This window comes from Megascapheus bottae, chromosome 8 (genome assembly GCF_031878675.1).
Source record: "Megascapheus bottae isolate mThoBot1 chromosome 8, mThoBot2.hap1, whole genome shotgun sequence".
NCBI lineage: Eukaryota > Metazoa > Chordata > Mammalia > Rodentia > Geomyidae > Megascapheus > Megascapheus bottae.
The window spans coordinates 20,733,480-20,752,330 of NC_143516.1; the positions used below are offsets into that span (position 1 = coordinate 20,733,480).

The following is an 18,851-nucleotide window of genomic DNA, read 5'->3' on the forward strand; positions in this document are numbered from 1 at the left end:
GTACAACTCACTAACTTGGAGTACCACTGAATCCTTCACAGAATACAAATCTGACTTAATCCTCTTCCCAGTGTCTTTCCACTGACTTTTTCCAATATCTTAGAATAAATCCTGTATCTACTACTGCACACAAGAAATGAAATTCAATGCCTTGAAAGTGACAGAAAAAGTAAATGAGGCAAGGAATGCTGGCACATGTCACATTCGAGATGAAGCCTGATGGTTTCTCCCCATGGAAAACACTGAGAACAAGGTGATTGATAGCTGCAAGAACAACTCAAGCTTTTGTAGTTACCATGGTCCTCACTATGATGCTTGAATGAGTGTCCTTCTTGTATTCTTACACAGTTCTATCATATCTACCAAGACACTTCACACATAATATTGAACTGCCCATTTGTATGAGATGAGCTCAAGAAATTTTTAAATGGTGTCATGCTTTTTGTATGCCCAGGAACTACCAATGGACTTGCACCTGGCAGAAAGAATGCTGTCTCCACAGGATGTGGATGCCAGTAAAACAGTTAATATATTGTCAGTCCTTTAATATTCTCAAGCCACCAATCAACAAACATTAAATATACCTTAAGCCTTTTCCTGCGCTCAATATAACAAGGTATTCTCAAGTGAAATACAATCTTCAATTAAAAAAATCATTTCCAACACACTATCTTGTATCACTAGTGCATTGCTTCACTCTTGAAGGAAAGGGAAAGTGGGAGGAAAAACTAGGGAGGGATATCAAGGTTCAACAAGAAATGTACTCATTATCTTACACATTTAACTACAATGCCTTTGTACATCACCTTGACAATAACATTCAATTTTTTAAAAATGTCAAACCAGCATTGGGCGTTTATGACTTGGTGTCATGGCTTAAGTCTGTAGTCCTAAGTACTTCAGAGGTAGAAGTCGAGTGATCATGGTTTGAGCTCAGTGATTTCAAGAAACTCCACCCCAGCAAGGTCAAGCACAATGGTACATGCTTAGTTTCCTAGGTATTCAGGGAATCACAAATAGGAGAGTCCTAGTCTTAGCCTGAGCATAGAGCCAGGCTCTGTCTCAAAAAAAATCAATCAGCACAATAAGGATAGGTAAATGGGCTTAAGTGGTAGAGCACCTGCCTAGTAAGAGTAAGGGCCTGAATTCAGACCTCACTTCTACTTCCGGAGGAAATGTATAACCATTTTCTTAATCATTTGACTATACTTTCCCATGACACCACATTTCTTCCTTTTTCGTTTTTTCTTTTCTTTTTTGTTAGTCCTGGAGCTTGAACTCAGGGCCTGGTCACTGTCTTTGAGCTTTCTCAAGGTTAGCATTCTACCACTTGAGCCACGGCACCACCACTTCTGGCTTTTTCTGTGTATGTAGTACTGAGGAATCAAACCCAGGGCTTCATGCATGCTAGGCAAGCACTCTACCACTAGGCCACACTCCCAGCCCTTCTTTTTCCTTTCTCTCCTCATTCTTTCTCTCCTTGTTCTCACACTGTCCCTCCACCCCCTATTCCTTTTTGTCTTCTCTTCGGTTTGACATCAGCCAGTGGCTTTCCACTACACTCAATATTAAACCATTAAAAGCACTGTTAATGCCTCTCTCAGTCTAGGGTTTATCCAGGCAGTGACCTGGAATGCCTCTCTCCTCATTCCCCTACTGAAGTCTAACAACTCCTTATTTACATAAAAACACAATCTTAAAATGTGGATGTAATCTTTCCTTTTATGCTATTTGCTTTTTTATTGAGGCAAATTAGCCAGAAGGTTAAATCTGATTTGCATCATGTTTTTTGCATTCCCATTCATCTAAGGTTAAAAAGCTTTCAAAAGTCTTCTAAAATTTGCATCTCTGAATTCTACTGTCTGTGCTTTTGATAGCTTCATCACTCTTCTTTTTACAATTTCAATGGCTTTCTAAGGGAAAACATCCCTGGATGGCAAGCAAAAGCTCCAACTATCACTATCTGGGCATTTAAGTTTAAGGATTCTCAGCTTCCTCATGATGCCGAGGATTTGTTTTATCCATGCTATTAAATGAAACCATCCCTTTTATAGCCCATATTTTTATCATCTAAAATTTTCAAACAACTCTTTGTCCAACAGGCCAGCCAAATACTCATCCTAGCATTTTTGACATAAAAAGTTCCAGGAATATCCTGAGGACTCCCAGATTGAGAGAAGGAAACAAGTCACACTCAGAGCTGGAAAACCAGAGAAAGAACATGGAGCCCAACATCTTTTGTTACAAGTTCAACTAAGCAAGGCTGCTGAAGGTCCAGAACCTTGTCCTCGTGCTCAGCTTTCTGAGCTGACACTGGTGATGCTGTTGAGCAACTTGTCATTTTTGAACACCTTGAATTGGAGGCCTTTGAAGTGCTTCCAGCTTAGGAGTTGATACTTACCCTTAGAATTCTGGTAACTACCTTTGAATAAGCTAGGAAATATCAGGAAGATCAGCTTCCTTGAGTGTTTACTCCAGAATTCCCTTTATCATGAGGATACTGCCCTTCAGTCTACCAAACTATATACTATACTGGCTTTTTTAAAAATAAAATTCTTATTGCATTCAGTTGAGCAAAATAACTTTCTACCACCACTACTACTACTACTAAACTGTGAGAAGCTAGCTATTTAATATTTACCAAGTTTCAAATTCCTTTGCAGAACTATCTATTTGTAAAAGTAAATCGTTAGGTCAGAATCAGTCTCAAAGTTGCATATTCTCTGGAAATATCCACTTCTTCCATGAATGTCTAAATAAAATACAGTGTTTTAGATTTTATTGTTAGGGTGGTATTATAGGTAAGAAAATGAGTACATTTCTTGTCGAACATTGCTATCCTTATTTGCTCCCACTTGGCCTCTTCCCCAACTCCCCTCCTCCTAATGCAATTTTTTCCCTAATGAATGATACAGAAAAGTTATCTGTATACAAAATAATGGAAAATGAATAATGTCTCATGCTCTTCTGGGAATGATATCATTGGGGTTACTTTTAGGGTGCAAGAAGATATTGTTGTGTAAAGGCCTCCTACTTGCCTTGCCCCCGTTTAAGGCTCCCTTTACTATCCTGACCAGAGGCAAAAGCACTTAGCTCCCATAGCCTTTGGCCCACTTCCATCATGAAAAGCAGTCTCATAAGTCATCTCACTGTATCTGCAGTAACATCTTTTCATCATTTAGTCCCAGTGTTTACCTTAGTGCTGCACAGAGTAACCATATTCAATAAATATTAAACAAGCACAGATCTAGGACCAGAATTTCATTTTCTAGATTCAGACAAACTGACAGGATTCATCATAAGTAGAAATAATGACACACACCACAGCATCATATCAAAATATAAATTTCATGAATATTTTTCTGTCCACTGCAGGAATTCTACCTCCTCTTTCCTTTTTCCTCCTGCTCCTCTTTTTTTTAAGATTCTTAATTTATTACAAATAAAGACCAAATGGAATGAAAGTTTATGTTTGTGGTGAGACTAAAGCTGTATTGTGGCCCTCAGCTGTTTCATTACTTCCCTGTTACTGGTTCATTTTCCTGTGCAAGATTCTCACTTTTCTCTCCTTCTTCCATGATCTGAAAGTTGCCTTGGATAGCTTTTAATGTTAAAATAAAATGTTAATAATATGGTCATTGACACTAGAGACTCACCCAGCTGAGTAGAATTTCTTTTTTTTCATATATTTTATTGTAATTAATTGAAGGGGGTTACATGATATTTGCCAGATAGAAGGTGCATTAATTCACATACATTGATACCCTTTCATACCCACTCCCTCCTGGACTCATCCCCTGATGGACTGATCAAATAGCTCGCCTTAAAACTCCCTTTATTCCCTTTATTCCTAGTCAAAATTGTTTGAAAGGCCCACACCTTCTGGCTTCCAGCTGGTAATAAATGTAAACAAAAGCAAGTCAAACACACACTGCATGTGTCTCTTTAAACAGCCCAAATTCCAGATGGTTGGAAGGCTCTCCCGAGTACCAGAAATTCAGGTAGAGGCATATCATATTTCCAGCCTATGATTCTCCTTTCCTCTTGCTGTGAGCAGTTGAGAGGAGGTGTGCAGAACTGCCTAACCTTCTCTCAGATGTCTGCAATCTGGTGTCTGCATCCATGGTACGCATGTTCCTCCCAGAAATTTCAACTCTTGGCTTCACATGTCTACATCTGATTCCTAAAGATAGTTTTGCTCCCAAATGAAGGGCCTAAACTTCTCTGGCTGTTTATCTGAACTCCGGGACCAATGACCTCTTGTGGAATCTGCCTTTTGTGCACTTGATGAGGAATTCCTGCTGCCACCGTCCCAGGCCCAGTGGAGTACGGGGTTCCATGTAGTCCTAGTCCTTGGTCACTGATTGCCTTCTTGCCTTGGGGTGCTATGGATGTGAAGTCATACCAACATTTTCATTTGGCAGTGCTGGCATTTGAATTCAAGGCTTTGTGTTTGCTTGGCTTGCTTGCTCACCTGGTACTCTATCACTTGAGCTCTGCCTCCAACCTGGCATACTGCTGGCTATTTTAGTGATGAAGTTTTGTAGACTTTCCTGCTGTGACTGATCTTGAAGACAGACTAGTCCTACAGATCTCAGCTTCTTGAGTTAGGAGGAACACAAGTGTGAGCCACTGATTCATAACATTAGTACAAATAGTCCTCTGGATTTAGTCATGAAAGGAAGGAAAACCACATAGTATAGTTAACAAGAAGGTGATATGTGCAAGTAGCCAGTAATGGAGTAACTCATTTGAAGAACCAGAAAGGCTATGGCAACAATTTCCTGGCTCTATGCTTGTAATTTTAAGTCTTTTTAGTGGTTTTGCTGATCTGACTAGGAACAAGGATAGTGACATATCTTAAACGTGAAATGCAAGGCTGGAAGCTTAAAAGCATTTGCCTGCAAATGATGTAAGACCCTGAGTTCAAATGCTAGTTACTGACCCACTGCCATTCCACCCCCTTAAAAGTAAGGCAGAATAAAAACAGAGTCTTTGGATATTTTACTTGAATTTTGTTCTACCAAGACCTTAACAAAGCTTCACAACACCTTACACATTTCCTGTTTTCTTAACTCTTCCAGAATTCTTTCATTTGAAGTTTTAAACATTGTCAAAGCAAGTCATAAGGAAATCTATTTCCTTATGGCATAGCTCAGTAAGAGATCCAGAATGGAAACCAAGAATCTTCATTCTGGGCCCTAGAGGGGATAATGAGCAAGGTTTATGCAGGACTTCAAAGGAAGCCCCGCCCTGCACACACCTCCTGGGCATGGGTCTTCCATGCCTAGGTCCTCTGTGACACTCCTGCCACTGTGAGTTCTTAGGTGAACATAATTGTGCTTTTGTCTTGGTCTTGGCTCACCCCACTATACTCTCCTCCCAGCTCTACTCCCAAGCTCTCTGGCTTGAAGCCCAGGGTAGGGCTTTGCCCTCAGTACTGTAAATAATGGTAATTACCTTTACAAACTTAAAAAAAAAAAGATGGGGGGTAGATGTTCCCCAAAGCCAAGAATATCCAAAGTCTAGGGGGTGTAATAACCCGTTGTGCGTAAATCTGTTAGAATGTGGGTGGGGCTAGAAAAGAGTGGTCTCCCTTATGGAAGAACCAAAAGGGAAAAGAAAAATCACCTGCTCTCATCTTTTATGGAACCTTCTGGGCTTATGACTCCTCTTCTTCCAGATTGTAGTGGTGCCATTAGGGCAAAAGGATTGGGTTAAAAGTGGAGTGGAGTCCAGGAGTGACTCTCACCGCTTGTGAGGAACCACTTGGGAAGCCTCTAAGAAGCATATTTGAAGGGTCTGCTCTAGTCTCTGGGGTGAGGAAGTCTTCCCACACAGCCTGGAGTGTTTCTGAGGCATTTTTCTCTATAGTGCATCTGGTAGACAGCATCTATTGTGTTGATTAGGTTGTCATTCATCCAAGATTTGCCTTGTGAGAGAATCACCATAGTGCTACATAATCTTAGCATTTTATTTCATGCAAAATCACTAGCAGCTGTTATCTCTGTCTAAGATCAGAATGATTAATGAATATTCAAAGTATTTCAACTTGATAGCTTTGGGACATACAGATCCATCAAGGCTCATTCAAAAAGTTTGATTTATGAATGAAATAGATTGCTTCCTAAACCACAGAGATTCATTGATTATTTTACATCCAGATTAACCAGTTTGAGTGTGGAGAGTTTAACATCCGGACAAATGCCTTGTCAATAGCTTGAACTCCTTACAGAAGATACATCAAGCCTAAGACACATACCAGTAAGTGCCTTGATAGCTATAGTGTGATCATTGGAAACTTACTAAGGTTCTCAAGGGAAGTGTTGGTTATCTGTCTGCCATTCTTTCCACTCAGTAGGCAAACTCTAGCTCCATGCTGTACATTATTGAGGTCATGCTCTATTTGTGTGTTATGGTATGCTCCCCGCATATACACCTCAAGAATTTTCCTCTGTGCAGTTCCTTGAACTTAAGATGATTTCTCTGGACCTACAAACATAAGAAGCCACCTGACCCTACAGTACTAACACTTTATTAACAAGCTGTTTCCTGGGTTCAAGACCCTGCTGAGGGCAGAGAGTACTCTGGAAAGCTGAGAAACCCAAGTCACAGCTCTCTGGCCTTAGCTGCAGTGTTAACTTATGATCAACTATAACAACTCCCCCTCCCACCCCTCTCTCCAGGAGGGCTCACTGTTTAGTAGATAATTCCTCCTTGTACTTGGCCTCTTTCCAATGCTTAACTCCTGAGATGATTTGAGAACTCAGAGTTTTCAATCTATGGGTTCTTATAAATTGCTCTTCCACTTATATAACTCCTTAATTCATATACCCTCATAAACACTCCCTAAAGAGATGGGACCTTGCCCAAATTCAATCTCCATGGAGAGACTTTCCAAATAACGAAAGTTCCTGTGTACCACCATGAAAAGCAACCTGAAGTGAGCGAGGGTCCAGCTCCAGCAGAGAATGGAGGAAACAGCATAGCAGCAGCAGCACAATGAAACTTCCCAGGTCTTCCTGTGTGACAGTTTTCCATCTGGGCTGCATGATAATGTCTTTTCTCTCTGCTTCTGGCTTCTCTTCCAAAATACTCTGTGTAAAACAATAATAATAATAATAATAAAGGGAAATGGAAATTGGATTTCTAGGTCAGGTAGTATAAACCATATTGAGTGCCCAGTGAGTCTAACACAGCCCTGCTCCATGACCATCTCCATGTGGTGTCTCCTGAGGAGAAAAAGAGCCACGTTAGAGGGGACAACCTTTTTCTCAGAACTGTTTTACTGAGATTGTCCACTTCTTTCCTGACAAGGGAACCATGGCTCAAAGTGCTGTTCCCATCCCATTGTTTGGGGTAAATTGCTTTGGGAGCTCAGTCAGGGAAAGGAACTGGTTTCTGAACCTTGAGATTTGAATCTGTGGTTCATCTTGGAAACAAAAGGGTTAAGTCTGCTGGGTAAAACATTGTCAATCACTAGTGACTGCCACCAACATGAAAAACAAGCTGCACCTGTACTCAGGCAATTTAAGAGATTCTGGCAAACTATTTTGCTCTGCTGCTTTGTTCTGCCAGCTGCCTTGGTGCTTTGGATGCAGGTGGAAGCATGGACTTTGCTATCTATAAAAAAATTTAATGGTGAAGATCAACTTCCGCTTCACCTCCCCAGGGATCAAAGTTTTCAGCTTTTTCTTTTCTTTTTTTTTTTTTTCCTTTTCCTGAAGGACTGAAAGAGCAAAGCTCAAAAGTGGGTAAGTGGTTGAGCCCCCCACTGTCCCCTGACAAGTAGCAGATCTTTGGTGGGTTCTGGGGGGGCTTTTTTACTCCTAGTTTGAAAGAAATAAAAGATGGAGACACATGCTTTTATAGAGAGAGAGGTGAAGCATCTGCTGAAAGTAGGGCTGAAAAATTGCAGGTGGGAAGCCTCTGCCACACTCCTGAATCTGTGGCAGGCAGAACAAGGATGACAAGGACATGGCAGGGACAAGCAATGCACCTGAGAGTGTGAACCATGCACTTGCATAGCATAGTACTTCTGGAAGACAGCATGTCACACACCTGTCCAGATTATCTTCCATTATGTAGTTAGTACCCAGCAAAATGTATGCATGCAAAGTAAGTTTACTAATCTAGTGCACTGAATTACCAAGAAACATGCCTCACCAATGACATTTTCCAAGTTCTTGTATTACTTCAATAAACAGTTACTATCAACTATACACAGTCGTGATGAGCTGAACTGTGTTGTGTCCCCTTACTTTTCCCATGGTGAAACCCTAGTAGCTCACAATGTAGCTTCATTTAGGCAGCCTTTAGGAGGTGCTTAAGTTGAAATGAGGCTGTTGGGTGGGTCTGAGTTCAATTGACTTGTGTCATTTTAAGAAAAAGGAAACTTTAACCCTGCAGCACACAATTTAGACTGGAACACAAAGGAAAATCCACATGAACACACAGAGAGCAGACAGTTATCTACAAGTCAAGGAGAGGCCTCTGAACAAACCAGGCCTACTGACCACCTTGACCTTGGCCGCCTAGCCTCCCAAACAGTGAGAAAATAAGTGTCTGTTGCTTAGACCTCTGGGACTGCAGATGTATGGCAATCCTAGTAGACTTACAAAGCATGCCGTGTGATTGGCAGACCTACTAGAACCAGTGAAGCAGCAAACGAATCAAGGTCCTTGGCCTCACTGGTTATGCAATTTGTTGGAAAACTCAAAATATGCCTAGCTAGGCAGGGGAGAAAGAGCTGAGGAGTGATACTTTCTAACACTGTGTAAACAGCGAGTGTCAAGAACAGAGCCAGAACTTGTAATTCTAGTCTTAGGATATATTGTATTATGGCACATACTTATGTGAATCAAGTGATACTGTATCACTCCACATCAAGATGAGAGAGCCAGAAACACTGTGTTGTGTGTCAGAGAGGGAGGAAATGTAGCAGATCTAACCTTTTAGGTTAAATTGGAAAAGAACGATGTGGCTAACTACATATCCCATGACGTGTGGACCTTGACACTGCCAGAAGCAGCAAAGGAAATCTGTATGTTTTTGTCATCACTCCACATGCATTGATTTTAGATTTTTTTTTCCAGAACATTGGTTAGCCATTTCTTTTTAACCTCATTACTCTACAGACTGACTGTCTTAAAGGGAACATGAGATAAAAATGTAGAAGTTGCTTCTGGGAACTCAATAGATTAAAACAGCTGAAGATAGCTCCTGGGCCTGTCATGTGGTTTCTCCCATCTGCAGGAGAAGCTGAAGTACACTGGGGTGAATGTCTACTCACTGTTCATGAAGCTTTACTGTCCTTGGGATTTTTCAGCAGTGTCTCTGGGGAAAATGAGCTTGGACTTCCCAAAGAAAAATACACAGCTCTTGTAAAGCCATTCAGATAGACCAGTAATCTGGCATATGACTCTTGTGCTGAGGAAGGTATGCTGGTTATAAGAGTCATGTGGTATAATTCACCCAGACAGGCAAAGATCCCTGTGTGTGCAGAATAGAGAGAGTATGGTCTCCAATAAAGAAAGAAGTCTTACTGAGACAATCATAAAAGCTCTACCACATCTCTGGAGGAGGTCTGCAGACCTCAGGCTGGAACCTGGAGAATGTCAAATGAAAAAAACTCCATGTAAGTAGAAGAGTTAAAAATCTCTTGGTCTGGGCCAGGAATTTGGCCTAGTGGTAGAGTGCTTGCCTAGTATACACAAAGACCCGGGTTCAATTCCTCGGTACCACATACACAGAAAAAAAGACAAAAATGGTGCTGAGGTGCAAGTGGTAGAGCTCTAGCCTTGAGAAAGTCCAAGGACAGTGCTCAGGCCCTGAGCTCAAGCCCAGGACTGGCAAAAAAAAAAAAAATCTCTTGGTCTTAAGTAGGGTTGTAAGATAAAATACAAAACTCTCAGTCAAATTGGAATTTCAGATCAACAATCATTTTCAGTACAGTATATCCCATGCTATATTTTGAACATGTATTGTCTGGCCTAAACTAGAATTCTGTGTGTTGTATATGAAGTCCACATTTACCTGGCTGCCCTTAATTATTTTGCCACTCTTGGGCTTGAACTCAGAGCCTGGATGTTGTCCTTGAGTTTTCTTAAGGCTAGCCCTCTACCACTTAGGCCACACCACCACACTTCCAGCTTTTACTAATTATGTGGTACCAAGGAATCAAACCCAGTACATGCTAGGCAAGCACTCTACAACTAGGGCACATTCCCGGCCCAGCCCTTAGTTTCTATTTGCTAAATGTGGCTGTGCCATCTGAATGGCACATACCAGCTTCAGAGTGAAAGGAAGCATAATGTTCTATCTTAATGGAGATGGACCTCTTGCTGAGACATGTTGTCTGCAAAAAATGCAGGGTTGACAGCAAGCGATGTTGTATTGTATGGAATCCCAAAGCCAACAGGTTACAGAAGGACTAAACAACCATATAACAGAAACCTGACCGATTTTATGCTTCTATTCGCTTGGGTGCCTTCTACTTTTTTTTAACATTTAGGCAAATCCCAGGCAATCTCTGTGGGTGACAAGCCTAAAGAAAGGATTTCTAGCCATGCCTTGGTGGGAGCACTGAAAGGGAGTCACAATCCCTAAGGCAAGAACAAGTGCTGAAATCAAGGAGCTAAAGTAGATTCACTTGGCCATCCACCAGATCCTTAAGAGCTACAGCAATCTGGGAGTGAGACTCCTGAACTGGGAAGAGAGGACAGAGCTGATCACACCTAGATCTGAATGAGCAGGGACAACTTGCTCAGCTGCTATGTGAGCCTATGGTCCTTGGGTCATCACTCTCAAGATGGCTACTGCAGGTGAAAGGTGCATCTTTTTCACTTCTTATGGTTGGCACCAAGAGCAGTGCTCTTATGGATTCTGAAACCATACCTAATTCTGTCCAGCTTAGGTGTTTAGTCTGTTTTTCTTAATGTCTGAGACTAGATGACTTATAAAGGAAAGAAATTTATCTTTTTTCAAGGTTGAGAGGCTAAGCACCTGCACCTCCTTGGCTTCTGGCATTGACTGATTCTCTTACAAGAAACAGGAGTGTTCTGTGACAAAGGTACACAAATCCAGACTATTACTTGTTTTTGTACAATACCCAAGCTGAGTATGCTTTGCACAAAAATTCTCAATGGAGGGCCGGGAGTTTGACCTAGTGGTTAAGTGTTTGCTTAGCATGCACGAAGAACTGGATTTGATTCCTTGGTACCACATACCTAGAAAAAAAAGCCAGAAGTGGTGCTGTGGCTCAAGTGATAGAGCGCTAGCCTTGAGAAAACCCAAGGACAGTGCCCAGGGCCCTGAGTTCAAGCCCAAGACTGCCCCCCTCCCCAAATCTAAATGGATAGTATTTTATTGTACTATTTTTTTTTGTCCATCATGGGACTTGAACTCTAGGCCTGGGTGTTGTCCCTAAGCCCTTCAACTCAAGGTTACCACCCTACACCTTGAGCCACAGTGCCAATTTTTCTGGTGGTAAATTGGAGATAAGAGTCTCACGGACTTTAGTGCTCGGGCTGGCTTTGAGCCATGATCCTCAGACTTCAGCCTCCTGAGTGGCTAGCATTAAAGGCATGAGACACCATGCCCAGCAAGGATAGTATTTTATGACACTTGAAAGTAATATGAAGTTAAGTTGCAGCATCCAAAAGTTAAATAACATTGTGGGAAAATATTTTGCTTGTGTTATATATATATTTAAATAGTGTTCTAGATTTTGGTCTCTAGGCCCAGAAAACTGGAATTTTTTATTTTGTTTTGTTGTTTTGTTCTTTGTCAGTCATGGAGTTTGAACTCAGGGTCTGAGTGCTGTCCCTCGGTTTTTTCGTTCAAGGTTAGTACTCTACTACTTTGAGTCACAGCTCTACTGCCTGTTTTATGGGTTAATTAGAGATAAAATTCTCATAGACTTTCCTGCCTGGCCTGGCTTTGAACCAAAATCCTAAGACCTTAGCCTTCCCAGTAGCTAGGACTACAGGTGTGAGCACTTAGCAACCTGAAGTATTTACTACCTGGACTTTCACAGATAAAACCTATGGTAGATCATCAACAGGTGTCAGATATCACACCACACTGAGCCTTCTATTGCTTAACTCAGACCTGCATGGTTTCTAATTTGATTTCACCATATGAAATTGTGGGTGGGGAATCTAAGGGTTTGGTTCCCTTTCTTTTCACTGAAAACTCTTTTTGAAAATGAGCACTTCAGAAGAACATTAGTAAGTCAATAATGCAAGTCTGATTGATTTTTTTCTCTTCTTTTATCAAGTACTAAAAATGAGTAAGTAGCTCTGTTTGTCTCCTGCTTAGATGATTAAAGCATAAGGGAAGGACAGATTTGTTGTAATGATACAAAAAAAAAACCCTTTCTTAGTGTTTCTTTAATTTTCATGGTGACTTGCAAATTCTGTTCTATCTTATTTTTATTTAAAAAATTTACTTCTCTGCCCCCCCACCACTGCTCATCTCTGATTAATTGCAGACACCTGAAAAGGATTTTCTCTCTCAGGAAGACATGGGATTTGGATATAAGATCTGCCAGCTTGGCTAAGTGCTCTTTAGCCCCTACCTTCAAAGTCCTCTTCTCCTTGAACCACCCAATAATCTCACTTAATGCCTTTTTCCCTTAAAAAAACTGTACTGGGACCAGAACAGCAGCTCATGTCTGCAATTCTAGCCACTCAAGAAGCAGAGATATGAGAATCAAATGCAAGACCCTATATCAAAAACAAACTCAAGGTAAAAACACTGGCGATGGCATGACCCAAATGGTAGAGTACTCACCTACCAAGTACAAAGTCCTGATATCAACCCTGGTATTGTTCCCAATGAAAAGGTATATAAACTTTGAATGTGTTCAGTGTCAGCATTTCCTTCATTGAAGTTTATTTTAAACTGAAACATGTTCATTTCTTTCTGACCATCAATTGGCTCTTGAAACTCTCCCTCAGCCCACCCCTCTGACAGATGCTGCAGTTGAATTAACTCAAAAGGGATTCCATAGAATTGACTTTTATAAAAGAAACTAGGAAGATTCTTTTAGAGGAGATAAAGCCCTTTACAAAGTGAGTAATAATGCCCTAATTATATGTTCTGAGGGTTTGGATTTTCTTCTTCAGATTTTCCTAGGTGTACACAGCTCCTCTTTTCTGAAAATGTCTTTCTTGAAGCCTGCTTACACACTGAGCACCATTTACTTTTTCTTAATTGATTTTGCCAAAACACCTAAGCCCTTTGTGACAAGTCAAACAATAGAGTTGCACTGAAAATCTCACACACCTCCTTCCCCAAGCCCCGTTTGCTGGGTGAATCAGAAATGACATTTAGGATTTCTTCCATGCATGTCTCCACATTCAGATAGGCCAAGACAAATGGAGAGTTATTGTTTTGTCTTTTATAAAAATGGGGGTGGCATGCATCACATAGATCACATTGAAATTGCCATCAATGTGGATCCAACACCTTTTGTCTTAATAGTTAGATGTCATTTCCATAGAAAGTGTCAACAGACTTTCAACAAAGGTTTACATTGCACAAGATAAGCACTAAACGGGATAGAGAGACAAAAATGAATAACATATAGAAAAATGATAGCATATGGACATTATGACAATATGACAATAAAGTGTGAACAGTGTGCAGGGGTGGGTTTGAGGGGAGAGAAGGAGTGCAGAACTTGGAGGGGGAGATTCACATTCAAATGATGAGAGGTCCAACAGACAAGGTGGGAAAGGTGCAGGCATACGGAACAGAAGTGCAAAGCCAGGGAAGCTTAAAGAGCCTGGGGAAAGCATTGAGCCTGCGTGGGTGTTGCTTGGAAAGGGCAGGGTACAAGATGGGCACAGAAGGTGTGAACTTGCACAGCAGCGGCAGCCGCTGGACTCATCCAGTGGGTTGAGAGTAAAGGAGGCACATGCCCATGTTGAAGCAGGAGATGCCACATCTGTTCCTAGAGAGATCTAGAGGACATCTGAAGGATGGGCAATTGGTGTCATCTGGACAGGTGATGGGCTGAGGCAGATGGTGGTGGAAGAATGGGGGGATGGTTCAGATCACCATTCTGAGCAGGGCCCAGAAAGACAGTGGGCAGATTGCTGGTTGATGGCACAGGGGGCCTTTGGGCATAGGCAGCCAGGCCTATCCACAAGAGGACATGTGGCAGGAAGGCAAGGTTGGCTTCTGTTTTGCATGTGTGGAATTTGAAGTGCATGTGGAACCTATCGGGCACTTTGGACATTCACGAATGCATGGTGATGCTGGACCTCCGTGACTTGTTTAACTGAGTAGAAGCTTTTCTACCTTTGCAGAGAAAGGAATGAGATGACTCAAGAAGATTCCAATCACAGGCTCCTACCTCAGGAGGGGAGAACTGCACAGAAGCAAGGTGGTGCTTTGGAATGAACCCGCAGAGGGGCTGCGCTGGCAGACAAGCTTCAAAGCCATACCCCCCTGCTAGATCACAGAGACCTACAACCATTACCCTCATGAGTAAATGACACTCCTCCTTGGAATTAAGAGCATTCAAGAAGACAGCCTGGAATGGATAGGGGACAGGATTCTGTCCCAAGCACTTGGTATGCCCCATGTCAGGCAGCAGCTCTGAGAGTAGCCTGTGCCCCATTTCTTCTGGAATGACCAGCGTCACCTAAGACCTTCTGGTTTCCTCATCTCCTAGGTGGTTTACCATCCCACGTCTTACTCCATCCGGCAAGCATTAGGGAACATTCCACTCTGTGCAGGGAACGTTGGGCTTCCTAAGTTACCACCATGAACCAAACTTTCTCTCAGACGGGTTAGGAAGACTGGAAACCACACGTGTCATTAGGGGATCCTTCTATATCCATAGGCTCAGCGTATGGGGTGTGACAAAGGAAAATCTTCTGTGAAAAAGACTCTGAATCCAAGGCAGAAAGGACAATGGGGAAGCAGAGAGATGAGGTCCCCAGAAAGGCCTTCCCTGGGAAAAGAGTTTATTACATTTGAAGTACCAGGAATGCTTTCTAAAATCCCAACCAGGGCCATTGTCACTTTTTTTATTTAAAAAAAAAATCTGAGTGTATAGAGAAAATTAGAAAATTTATCCTTGGAGAATGCCACTCTTCCTTTGGGGAACAAACATACACGAATGCTGCTTTTGAAATAAAAGGCCTGGAGGGGCTTGATTGAGCAAAAAACGGAAAAGCTGCTCTGCAGGATGAAGGGCTGCCTCAGAGAGGCTGGGACAGATGCCCCTAATCAGTGTTTTCCAGGCTGATTCTGAAAGAACTAGCTCCTCCTCCCCACCCTGTTCCCAGCTTCCCTCCCCTTGGGGAGATGACTTGAGGAGGTGGGGGCGGGTGGAGAGCAGAGAAAGGAACTTGAAACTGGGTGGGGTTTGGGGAGATGACAGAAAGACCTCCAGACAAGGACCAAATAAGATCATGGTATAAGATGGCAAAAATCAGCTGCTGCCTGCCTAATAGTGGGTAGGGCCAAATTTGTGTGTGTGTTTTAGGAGCTGTGGTATCTGATCATGAAAATGACCTTTTCTATTCTTTACTGTCTGCCCAAGACAATAGTTAAGTTTTATTGACTGTTAATGGTGATGACAATGACCAGGGAAAAGAAAGAATAAAAAGGGAAAAGTAATACGTTAAGGAATGCTGAGACTGTCAAATGGATGGAGGGCAAAGTCCAGGACAGGAGTTCTGATTGGGGTAATAGAACCAAGGGACAACATGGAAGAAAATGCAAGGATGCCTTCTTCTCTTTAACCCAGGAATCCTCAAATGCATTGGTGGGATGAAAAGTGAATCGATGCAACAGTGATACTACATACTATATTGGAAATGAACTTTACAACTTGGAGGGGAGACGGGCCGGGGAGGGAAATGGGAGAAAATGAGGAAGGGGGTAATGTTCAGAAAGATATCATTACCTTACGTAACTAACCCCTCTGTAAATCACCTTTACACATCCCATTAGCATTACTACTCTGAAGGATTTGAAAAATAAGTCACACCTCTTTACTTTCCATGGTTTCAGTTTATCACAATTAGCTGCAGTCCAAAATGTGAAGTGGAAAGTGTAAGAAATAAATAATTCACACGTTTTAAAGTTCATGCCTTTCTGAGCATCGTGATGAGATCTCCCGCCATTCTCAGTGCCTCCCTGCTTTATACCCTACCAGCTGCCTAGCACTTAGCAGCCAGATCAAGGTACCATGGGCTTTCTGTTTGATAAAACCTTATTTTACTTACTAATGGCCAGCAATTGGGATGTGGCCAAGGAGAATGGGGCAAAGTGCTTCCTCTAGGTGCAAAGAGAAACATTCTCACCTTAATAAGGAAAGAAATTCACATTTGTCTCTGCTACTGAGATTGCTGAGATCGATAGTCTACGATGTGAAGTAACTTTTATTACAGAACATTGCTACCATTGTTCTATTTTATTATTAGTTATGGTTGTTTACCACTTGTTTGCCCATTGAACATTATGACAAGCACATGTATAGAAAAATATATAGTATAATATAGGACTTAGCAGGTATCCACAGTGGGACTTCTTACAACATGAGCCTTGAAGATGAGGAAGGGCTATAGAGCAGCCATAGCCTTTTCTGTATCTTGTCTGTCCCTGATCATTCTGAAGGTTTGGATAATCTCAGATGGCTCTGAGTGGCATCAAGTTTGGGGGATTACTGCCATAAGAACCGCAAGCTCTAGGAGAGTTTTAATGGAAGATATTATTGTTATTTGTTAGGGGGGGGAAGAGCTGCCTTTTGTGTTTGTGTGGTGGTGGGTTGCTAAAGCAGATTGGAGTGAGAGGCTGGGTTATGAGAAGTGATGTGGTCTGAGATCTGGGTGCTCCTTGATGTGGGGGGTAGTGTAGCCCCTGCAGTCTTGGTGTGCTCTTCCCTCTGTGCATTCTCCATGAAAGCCAGGTGTCTTCCTCCTGTCATTACCTCACCCTGCTGTTGGAGGAAGATAATTCTGCCTTGGTTTGGCTGGAATCAGCATCTTTTCTGGAAGCCAGGGGCCGAGTCAGAGGCACATGGAACTACTTCGACTCCTAGCTCTGGAATCATGCTTGCTTCTAGCTTTCCTATCTTATCAGAAAGTCAGGAAATGGCCAAAGCCTGTCAGCCCCTGTCCTCCTTGCTGAGCTTCAGAGAAGGGGAGATGTTGCCTGCCCAGTGGAAATGTTTCTACATTTCTCGACTTCTCAAGAAAATACAAAAAGGAATTCCAATGCTGCTATGCTACAAAAGCACACTCTCTACTGTAGACTGAATTAGAGTTGGGAGCAGGAAAACTCTTCAGGGCTTTTTTTTTTCTTTCTCTTACAAATGAATCCTGCATGCTGTGTTTGAGGGACAAAAATGTAAGGATTTCTGGACGCATGGAAAGCAAGAGTGTCTGCGTCTGCAGAGCCTGTGCTGTACCCTGCAGCTCCCTGCTGGATGCAAATGTGAACATCACCAGTAACTGAACCAGGCCCAGTATTTGCCCCAGGTCTACATATCTCCACTCTGTCTATTTGGAGTCTTGGGTAAACAAGTATCAGCCACAGAGCATGAGCCTGTGTGAACATCACAGCCCCTCTATTAAAAAACCTTCCCCTCTGCCTTCTGATTAGCGTCTCTCAAACTCAAATACAGTGTCTTCTATAGTCAGAAAGCAAGGCTGGATGGGCTTTTCAAACAGAGCCTTACTCAGAGAAACCTTTAATGTGCAATTTTTACCAAGCAATCAAGAGAAAACTTGTACTTCAAGGGTATATCAATTGTTCGTGGGCTTTTCCCATGCACAGATATTTATGTAAATTGTACAGCATACACAATGAAACTACAAACATAGCACCCAATGTGTGTGAAGTCAGAGAAGCACTAATATAAACACGTGCTTAGAACTAGGAACTAGAAAAATTAAAGAATGATGGATGGGGGAAATTATATTTTAAAAACAGATGACACTGATCAATATGCATTGGACTTACAGACATGTGGAACTGAAACCCCTCCGTACAACTACAGATAAATGAAAAAAGTCAATCAGGCCTCACTCTATGGATTATCACACATGTTGCTCTCATGTATATTAGTTATAACTCTATAGCACTCCAAATTCTAATTGTCTGGGTTTTTTTTTTCTTTTTTCACAGCCCCAGAATTTGTTTTGAAAGAAAAAGGCCAAAGCTCACATTGTTCTAACAGTATGGCCAGCTGCTGGCTTTACCACAATGAGCTGCATTGTTGGGTAAGTGGAGTCCCTCAGGTGAATGTAATTATGCAAATTCTCCCTAACTACAGTCTCTCTGGACACCGCAGCCCTGGGTACACTGTCACATTGCATTACCCAAGGCCTCACTTGTTGGCAGGGACTGTTCTCCCCACCCACATCCTCAGACCCGGTCCCCAGAGAAGCTGCTGCTGGCTCTGCAGCTCAGGGGCCTGCTAGGCCTACTCAGGATCTCCAGAGAAGACCCAGCCATGCTTCCAGCCAACAGGTGTCTCACGTGGGAACATATCTTTCCATTCTTAGCCTAAAGTGGCATCTTGCCCGATTCAAGGCAGGCCCCCACACTCCTTGGTTTGCTTTCTGTGACAGGGTCTTGTTCTCTAGCCCTGGCTAGCCTTCAATTCAAGATCCTCTTGCCTCACATCCTGCACCACCATGGGGGTGGAGGGGCTCGGGTCCTCTACACATATAATTCTAAGGCCAGAGGTAAAAGAGGTAGGATAAGTCTCCTTCACTGAAAATACTGGAAGTTATGTAGATACATGGTCACATGATCAAATGTTACACACACACACACACACACACACACACACACACACACACACACACACAAAGCCATCA

General features: G+C 42.3%; 1 protein-coding gene across 4 annotated transcripts in view; it reads left to right on the plus strand.

Moving 5' to 3' along the window:
* Window positions 1-15,876, plus strand: part of Ahi1 (Abelson helper integration site 1) — a 151,781-nt gene extending 135,905 nt beyond the window's left edge. For all 4 annotated transcript variants that reach the window (XM_090338078.1, XM_090338081.1, XM_090338079.1 and 1 more), the window contains one exon: window positions 14,319-15,876. In XM_090338078.1, coding sequence (XP_090194204.1) covers window positions 14,319-14,330 — 12 coding nt within the window. In that variant the 3' untranslated portion in view covers window positions 14,331-15,876. The remainder of the gene's footprint in view (window positions 1-14,318) is intronic.
* Window positions 15,877-18,851: the final 2,975 nt, after the last annotated feature.